This window comes from Chrysochloris asiatica, unplaced genomic scaffold (assembly GCF_000296735.1).
Source record: "Chrysochloris asiatica unplaced genomic scaffold, ChrAsi1.0 scaffold00306, whole genome shotgun sequence".
NCBI classification, from domain to species: domain Eukaryota; kingdom Metazoa; phylum Chordata; class Mammalia; order Afrosoricida; family Chrysochloridae; genus Chrysochloris; species Chrysochloris asiatica.
Genome location: NW_006408824.1, coordinates 506,180 through 514,673, shown reverse-complemented (window position 1 = coordinate 514,673; position 8,494 = coordinate 506,180). Strand labels below are relative to the sequence as shown.

At 46.0% G+C, this 8,494-nt stretch overlaps 1 protein-coding gene across 1 annotated transcript in view; it reads right to left on the bottom strand.

The window, feature by feature from the left end:
* LOC102827370 (sodium/glucose cotransporter 1-like) overlaps positions 1-8,494 on the bottom strand; it is a 114,463-nt gene that overhangs the window by 4,591 nt on the left and 101,378 nt on the right. The window contains exons 12-14 of the mRNA XM_006874946.1: positions 5,938-6,106; positions 1,484-1,699; positions 420-522 (exon numbers count right to left, since the gene is read on the bottom strand). Of these exons, the coding sequence (XP_006875008.1) occupies positions 420-522; positions 1,484-1,699; positions 5,938-6,106 (488 nt within the window). The remainder of the gene's footprint in view (positions 1-419; positions 523-1,483; positions 1,700-5,937; positions 6,107-8,494) is intronic.

Below are 8,494 nucleotides of genomic sequence, written 5' to 3'. Positions count from 1 at the left end.
GCAGGGAGCATTCCCATGGGTGTGAGGACACACTATCACTGCAGGGAGAGTTCCCATGGGTGTGAGGACACACCATCACTTAAGGGGGAGTTCCCTTGGGTGTGAGGACACATCATCACTGCAGGGAGAGTTCCCATGGGTGTGAGGACACACCATCACTGCAGGGATAGTTCACATAGTGTGAGGACACACTGACCTACAGTGACAGTTCCCATAGGCATGCTTCTGGCAGAGCCAGTCCAGTTCTGGCACTTCCAGTCCAGAATGCTCCATTGGGTTTGATCAGTATCAACAGTCACTTTTCCTGAATGATCCAGGAGGTTTTGGGAAAATGAAAGGGCAGGACATGGTCATGCCTCAGAAGACAGATGACAGGAAATAGGCTCTACCTCTCCTGTAGCTCTGAACCACTTCCTCACCTGGCTGTGTTGTAGGCTGAGAAACACTCTTCCTGCGGGTTTCCTTATCCAGGTCCACCCTCTCTTCTTGGCTGTTTCGTAAACTCCAGCAAAGCCGGTGGAGCTGGGGGAGAGTGGGTATGTCACCACCAGCCTGGCTGGCCAGGGTTCTGATTGTGTAGGCCTTGGGCCACAGGGGCATGCAGCCTCCAAGCTAACCTGTCCTTCACCTCTGTTTTTTTCTGGGTCCAAGACTGGCTTGAAAGAAAAGCACATACCTCCTCAGAGCCTCTGCATAAAGCAGACCCAGTGGATTCTTAGACACCCAACATAGACCCTCCCTCCTGCCAGCTGCTTTCTGGCCAAGTCCCTATCCTGGAGAAGTTCTGACATGATGGAGGGGCTGCGATGCTGCCTTGGACAAGCTACACATGTATCTTTTCTGGGCTCCAGATTATGGGGTGACTAATGAAACACATACACACACACCAAAACCAGTTACCATAGAGTCGATTCCTACTATGGGACCTCCATATGCAGCAGAATAGAACTGTGCTCCCTAGAGCTTTCAGTGGGTGCTTTTTAAGGATAACCACCAGGCCATTTCTTCTGAGGCATCTCTGGGTGGATTTGAACTTCCCTAGGCTGCAAGCACTTGACCATTTGTAGTCCCCAGGGCCTCCTGGGAGGCCAACTGAGGAAGTAACCTGTACAGAGCCTGTTAAGGACAGCCCCTTCCTCCTGGCTGGATTCCTTGATCAGGTAGCAGCTGGGACTGCCCTGATGACACTAAATCATTCTGAAGTTTGTGATTTCTGTACTTCCATGGAAACTGGCATTTTAAAGGGCAACCTTCTTAAAGAAATGAATATCAAATTGATACAGTGTCGAAGAGCTTTTCTTTTAAATTTTCCCTTAAAGTGGAGGGAGGTTCTTTCTGTGCTAAGTCTTATCCATCCCTGCCCTCAACCTCTCCTCACTTTCCAAAGGGAAGGGCCTCACAAGCCAGTACTTCCAGGCTACTGAATGGGGACCTTGGCTCTCCAAACAGTGGCTGGGCCCCATAAAGCCCAGGTGGCACTCACGTGCTTGTCAGGAATGGGGTCTGTTGCAAAGGAGATACCCAGGATGATGAGCACACTAAGCAAGAAGAGGATGATGGTGAAGTAGAGGAAGTGAATGCCGCAGATGAGGGCCGGGCACCTGCTACTCTGCTCGCAGTTGTAGGGGCCGTAGACAAACTCAACCACCATTCGAGTGAGGCCGATCAGGAGTCCTCCGGTCAGTCCCCAGAAGGCACCCTGCCAAAGAAGGAGCCTGAGAAAGTCACCACAGAAAGATCGGTGAGGACAGAGCATGCTCTCTTTGAGCCCTGTGGGAGATAGACACCTAGGATCTGAGGCACAGGCAGAGAGGCTCACCAGGGCCGCTGATGGCTGGGAAACACACACAAAGCAGAGAACAGCAAACACAGAGTGACCATGGAGTTGTGCAGCTTCCCCGATGAGTATACACTAACCCTAACCAAGAACACTGCCACTAATAGTGAGACCCGATACAGGGTTTCCAAGATAGAAAATCTGCATGGGAGCAGACAGCCTCCTCTTTCTCCCACAGAGCAGCTAGTGGATTTGAACTGTCCACCATACTGTTAGCAGTCTACTACCTACACCAGGGCTCCTTTAAGTGTACACTAGTTCAGAGTCTATCTTATACATAGAAATTAACTTCAGGTAATGTCCCTTGCTTTCTAAAACTACAATTCCCTGAGTAGTTGAGGTGCCTTTTTATTTTGAAACCTCCACACCACTCCTGAGGATTTGTAAAATGAATGTGTGTGTTGGGAGTGGGGTGGGTGAGCCACCACATAGTCACCTGATCTCTGTGGGTCTCAGGGTAGGGTGGGATGTGTGACTCAATCAATCGTGGGAAGTCTGCTGTTACTGGGTACAGGAAGTCGATTCTGACTCATGGAGACCCCATGTGACAGAGCTGTCATCTTTATGGAAGGATCCCTACTGGTGCATTAGTTCAAACCCACCAGCCTTTCTACACAAGAAACATGTGGCAGTCCATTCCCTTAAAGATGACAGCTTAGGAAACCGTATCAGGGAGTTCTACTCTGTCGTACAGGGCTGCTGTGAGTTAGACATGACTAGGTGGCAATAGGTTATTTTATTTTTTCTTATTTTTAATCTTTATGGGAGCAGTTCACCAGGTCTTTCTCCATGGAGCCACTCAATGGATTCAAACCACCAAGCTTTTCGTTAGTCACTTAGTGGTTAACTATTGAACAATTGCCACTATGAACAATTCCTTGTGCTAAGATTAGTCAGTGGTTCATTTTCTACTGTTTCCTGTTTTCCTCCTTTAAAGCTCCCTGTATCTAACCTACGATGTGCCTTCCTGTTTTTCTGAACAGAACAGTCTCCCTATCTGCATATAGCTGGACTGCTCAGGTAAACCATGTATCTTTCATTCTTTTTGTGCTTTGGCTATTTTGATACCGGGACATCTGAGTCCTCAAGTTAAGCTCCTTCCAGACGAATACCTTTGCAGATGCAGGGTGCTGACAGATGTGAGAATATGCTACCTTCTCAGGAGGAATGAGGATCAGAGCCATGTGCATTCTCTCTTAGGTCAAAACAAAAACCTGGAAACTTTTCAGTTAGGTAATGAATAGATGCCCTGAACTTGAACCCGTGGTGTCAAGAAAGACCCCTCGTGGTACCTCTGTTTGCTTGGTTACTCAGGTCAAAAGAATCCCACAGGTATCTTCCCTGGTTCCTTTCTTCTCATGCCCCACCACCAACACACTGACAAGTCCAGCTGGCTCTCCCTCCAAGATGCATCTGGAATCCAGCACATCTTCCTGCAGATGCCAGCATAGCCTTTCAATGCTCACTGCCTTCACACCTCTCCTGTGTCCTGAGGCTCCGGCTAAGTTCTGTAGTTCAGACCCATCCACTGTCTTCTCAACTTGGCCTTCATACTTGCCCCTCCTCTGGCTTTCCTGGCTTACCTTTTTAAGTTTCAGCTTCAAGGTTGCTTCTATAGGAGAAGGAGCCCTAGTGGTGCCATGGGTTAAGCACTGGGCTGCTAACTGCAAGGTTGGCAGTCTGAGCCCATCATCTGCATGGAGGAAAGTGAGGCAGTTTGCTCTCCTAAGAATTAGAATTCTGTTCTGTCCTATAAGGTCATCCTGAGTGGACATCAATTTGACAGCAGGATTTTTTTTTTTTTTTTTTTCTGTAAGAGAGTTTTTTCTCCACTGCTTGGCTAATGTTCCTGTGTCCACCATTGTCTACTTTGCCATCTTTTGCTGTCCTTTCATTGTTCTTCCTAAACAGTAAAAAAAAGACCAAGGCCCTCAATGAGATGGACTAACACAGTGGACTCATACGTAGCAATTGTGAGGATGGTACAGGATCAGGCAGGGTTTCATTCTGTCATACACAGGCTCACTGTGAGTTGGAATCACTCAACATCACCTAACAACAACAAACAGCCTGGTGTCTCTGGTCTCTTGCCTAAACCTCACAAGACCCCAGAAGAGTAAGGACGGAGTCTACTGTGTAAGACGGAGCTGAGGACAGGCATATAGAAGGTATTCGGTATTACCTGACTATGTTGATGTTATAAACTGGAGACAATTTTGAACATGATTGCTCTGAAACCTCGTTGATCTCCTCATGAGGCTAAGACGTGGTTACCAGAAGCTTCTGGGAGCCTATAAGATTAGGCTGCCACTACCTGATGTGGTGCTGTGGGTTAATGCACCAGACTACAAAGCTGTTTGAACTGCAAGGTTGGGGGTTCAAGCTAACCAGCTGCTCCTCGGAAACCCTATACTGGGTTGCTATGGGTCGGAACCGACTCCACGGCACTTAACAACAACAACACCACTACATCTAGTGCCAATTATGGGGTGGGACAAACCCTATAGAACATGCTGAATTTGTCTCTCATGGCACGTGGGGCAATGCTGAGAATGCCCATTTGGGCTGGAGCTGCCTGAGGCCCCTTATACCTGGTATAAACTAGGATTCTTTGGGGTCTGGAGCTGGAACCTGGCTCAGGTGGGTGTCAAACATCAAGGAAGAGATGGTCTGATAGCCTTTGTCTCTGAGCTACAGTGTGTGGATCTATGAGAGTCAATTATCTTGGAGAAAGTGCTGAACCCCCACACAGCCCAATGACCATGGGAACCCTTCCCTTGCAGGAGCCATGTGTGCAGAGCCATCTGGGGAAGGAGAAGGTCGAGAGAGGGCCAGAGACATTTTTTAGATTGGAGATGGTAGACGCAATACGTCGGTCACCTTGGATCAGAACAGTGGAAGGCCCTGACAAAATCCGCGTTTTCCTTGGTAACAGGCCCTAACAGCCCTTCTCAAGGTGGCCCAGGGTAGCAGTGCTGGCATCCCTGACAGTCAGCAGCTCTCTCACTGCATCTTGGTGCCATGGGCAGTCCTGGAGAGTGTGGCGGAGCTGGGAGCAATGGCAGGTTGGTCTAAGGTTATCCAAACCTGTGATGAGCCTGGGAGGAAGAATAAGCCAGGTAGAGCAGGAAAAAGATATTCCAGACAAATTGAACCATCTATCACAGGAAGAAAGGTCAAAGAGGGTGCTGGACCCAGCAAGTCATCTGGAGTGGCTGGGGCAGAGGAGGCTGTGTGTGAAGAGGGGAAGGCTGCAAAGGCAGACTGCACAAGATGTTATACCCAGAAACTGCTGCAAGGTCCCCTGCTAGGGGTACCAGGGGAACCAAGAGTTAAGCAATGGTTCAAATACATGAAAATGCTCTGGAAAACCATGCTTTCAATTTCTTGTGGATGAAATGATTGAACCTTTAACTGAGAGCTTTTTTTTTTTTTTTTTCTTTTCTTTTTAAGTGTGGCTGGAAGAGATGGTCAACAGAATTACCACCTCACTGTGAGGTAGAGGGAAAGAGCCCACTACTTTATCCTCCTTGTAAATAAGAAACCTTAGGACAGGACATATCTGTGTACAGAAGCAACAGAAAAATATTTCCTATAGTTAGATATTTGTCATGGGGAATCTTTCACTCTTCTACCCTACTGAGGACACAGCCATTAAGACACCAAATCCACTGCAGTTCACTTGATTCTAACTCATAACAATCCTACAGGATAGAGCACAAATACCCCCATTGGGTTTCTGAGGTTTTAAATCTTTACAAGTGCAGACTGCCTCATCTTTCTCCCAAGGAAAAGCTAGATGGGTTTCAAGTGCCAACTTCGTTGCTAGCAACCCTTGTTTAACCCACAGCACCACTAGAGCTCCTTAAGGCATGGTCAGAGCAGGTAATATTCTAAGGGGAGAAGAATAAATTTTTTCCTGTCCCTCCATGCACAAGAAGGAGCTCAGAGCTACTCTTCCCAAGAGAAGATCATCTCTCAGAAAGCAAGTGATGTAACAGACGGACCTTCAACATGCAAGAGACCCTTTGAAGGGAACTCTTGCAAAGGCAACTATAAGATAAAGATGAGCCCTCAGCCTGAGCCAGGTCAACACCCACCTGCTCATTGACTCTTTTGCAAAATACAGCAAGCAGGAAGACGGCAGCAACAGGTGGTGCTAGATAAGTCGTCATTGACAGTATGTATTCAAATAGGTGTCCACCCTGTAACGTTAGACCAACAGGGATCCAGGCCATGCTGATAGCAAGTAACAAAATAATGAAAAACCTGCAAAGTAAATCAACAATCAATGACAATGTGAGGTAGGCTGGTTTGTATATCTTGCCAATAAGATATCTACAAACCATAAACTACTAACTCAGTTATTCCTTAGGTCAAATTCAAGTGCGCATTCATGAACGTGAGGACAGAGGAGGTGGTCTTACTGTTGAACACAAATGGGTGTCACAGGACTGAAGACAAAACCCTTCAAATTCTGAATAAAACCAAGTGTTTGTTGACCTGTTACTGGATCATGGCCACATTTTTACCAATTGTGGACAGTATGTTTGGGGCAGTTAGGCTTAAGATATGCAATAGATGGCAGATTTTAATTTCATGAAAGGTAGCACAATTTTTTTTTTTTTTTTGTCTTTCAAACAGATTAGCAAGGGATATGACTTCATTTTTTTTTTTTTTTTTTTAAGTTTTTATTGTAGATTGAGTGGAAGTTTACAGGGCAGATCACCAGTTTTACATTCAACAAATCATACAACTTGTTTCATCACAATGATTACATTCCCCTCCATGGACCATCAGTTAACAGCATTTCTCCCTATTCACTTTGGCTCTTAAAAAAACCCCCAAAACACTCAGGCATTCAGACATATATAATAACTTATACCAAAGGTCACATTCTGAAAGTCTGCCTCATGGCCACCATCTCTTAGTCCCTCTCTTCCCATGAATCTAAAGTCCTTAGCCGCTCCCCCTCTCCATGTTCCCATCTCTGCCTCCACTTCTGGTGTCGCTGCTTCTCTGGAAAAGGTCCTGCATTCCACTTGTGCTCTTCTCCCTTGATGGCCCTAGGATCCTTTGTTTCAGGACTGTAAGATTAACTGCTCCCCCATTTTTGTTACAAAACTTCACCTTTACATTTCACAATTAGTCATGATAACAACTACTCACTATTGAATCTTAAGAATCTTATAGCCATCTCTTTTAACCAGACCTCTCTAGACAAGCAGCGAGATCTTCGAAGCAGCGAGATCTTCGAAGCAGCGAGATCTTCGAAGCAGCGAGATCTTCGAAGCAGCGAGATCTTCGAAGCAGCGAGATCTTCGAAGCAGCGTCCTGGTGTGGTGCTGTGGGTTGATGCGCCAGACTCCAAGGCCATTTTAACTGCAAGGAGCAGAAAGTCTCATCTCTCTCCTGTGGAGGGCCTGGTGGATTCAAGCTACTGACCGTGGGGTTCGCATCCAGATTCTTAACCACCTCATTACCAGGCCTTGCACCTTCAAGATGGCGGATTGGGTAGACGTGTAGTGAGGAGCTCTGTCAACAACACGGAATACCAGGCCAGAGGGCTCACGAGATGGTGTTGGAATTCTGAAACAAATATAAAGGTATGTTTGGAGGATCGAAGGATTGGAGTGTTTACAGCTGGGGAATTTGCAGGAGAATCCAGAAATCCATTGTTTTCTGGATCAAGACACTCAGCTGTTCCTGGAGCCGCCATCTTGGGAGAGAATATCTTCATTATATCAGGATTGATAGTATCAAGAGAGAGCATCTTGATTGAATCTTGGTTATATCAGGATTGTATCAAGATTGATATTGAAATTTTTACAAGTGACAGTATTAATATAAAACTAGACGGCCACCACTCATCTGTCTGTCGTGCTGTGGTGTATTGAGTTGCTGTGATTCTGAGGGCTCTGCCACCGGTATTTTAAGTCACCAGCAGGGTCACCCATGGTGGACAGGTTTTAGATGAGCTTCCAGACAAAGACAGACAGGAAGAAAGAGTGCTGAACTACTTCCGAATCACTAGTCACTGAAAACTCTATGAATAGCAGAGAAACACTGTCAGATACAGGTGGGAAGGCACTCAGAATGCGACTGGGAAAAAAAAAATGCCTCCTCAAGGTAGAGTTGACCATGATGACATGAATAGAGTTAAGCTCGGGGGAGAAAAGCGCACAGAACCTTCATTTGCTGATGGGCCACAACTCAAAGTGAAGAGAAACAGCTATAAACATCCATTGAAAATTGGAACATGGAAGTACGAAATATGAATCTGGGAAAATTGGAAGTTGTCAAAAATGAAATGGAAGGCATCAACATCGATATCTTAGGCATTAGTGAGCTGAAATGGACTGGTATTGGCCATTTTAAATCTGATATCCACAGGGTTTACTATGCAGGGAATGACAAGTTGAAAAGGAATGGTGTTGCATTCATCGTCAAAAAGAACATATCCAGATCAGTCATGAGGTACAAGTGTAAGTGATAGGGTAATATCCATGCACCTACAGGGAAGCCCAGTTAATACCACTATTATTCAAATTTATGCACCAACCACTAAAGCCAGTGAAGATGAAATAGAAGAACTCTACCAACTTCTTCAATCTGAAATCCATCAAACATGCAATCAAGATGTATTGCTCATTACTG